The sequence below is a fragment of the Geospiza fortis genome, unplaced genomic scaffold (assembly GCF_000277835.1).
Source record: "Geospiza fortis unplaced genomic scaffold, GeoFor_1.0 scaffold594, whole genome shotgun sequence".
NCBI classification, from domain to species: domain Eukaryota; kingdom Metazoa; phylum Chordata; class Aves; order Passeriformes; family Thraupidae; genus Geospiza; species Geospiza fortis.
Genome location: NW_005054703.1, coordinates 98,843 through 99,126, shown reverse-complemented (window position 1 = coordinate 99,126; position 284 = coordinate 98,843). Strand labels below are relative to the sequence as shown.

The window sequence follows — 284 nt, the reverse complement described above, 5'->3', positions numbered from 1 at the left end:
GCTGGAAATCCTCCTTGTGCTGGTTGCGGTAGAAGACGGAGAAGCGCAGCATGCGGCCGGCGATCAGCTCGGCTTTCTCCTGCAGCTGGGCTATGTGCTCCTTGGCATAGTCTGGGGACAGGCACGGGGACATCAGGGCGTCTCCATCCCCCTCCAGCAGCCCATCCCTGCCCGCAGCTCCCCGCACCTCCTTCCTCCCACTCATCAGCTGCCGCTCCAACCGGCCCGGCTTGTGCCAGCTCCCGGCATCGCCCCCGTCCTCCTCCGGGCTCCCAGCTCCCCGC

General features: G+C 67.6%; 1 protein-coding gene across 1 annotated transcript in view; it reads right to left on the bottom strand.

Moving 5' to 3' along the window:
* The window catches only part of PHYHIP (phytanoyl-CoA 2-hydroxylase interacting protein), a 3,737-nt gene that overhangs the window by 1,790 nt on the left and 1,663 nt on the right, over positions 1 to 284 (bottom strand). Inside the window, exon 3 of the mRNA XM_031065218.1 lies at positions 3 to 111. Coding sequence (XP_030921078.1) covers positions 3 to 111 — 109 coding nt within the window. The remainder of the gene's footprint in view (positions 1 to 2; positions 112 to 284) is intronic.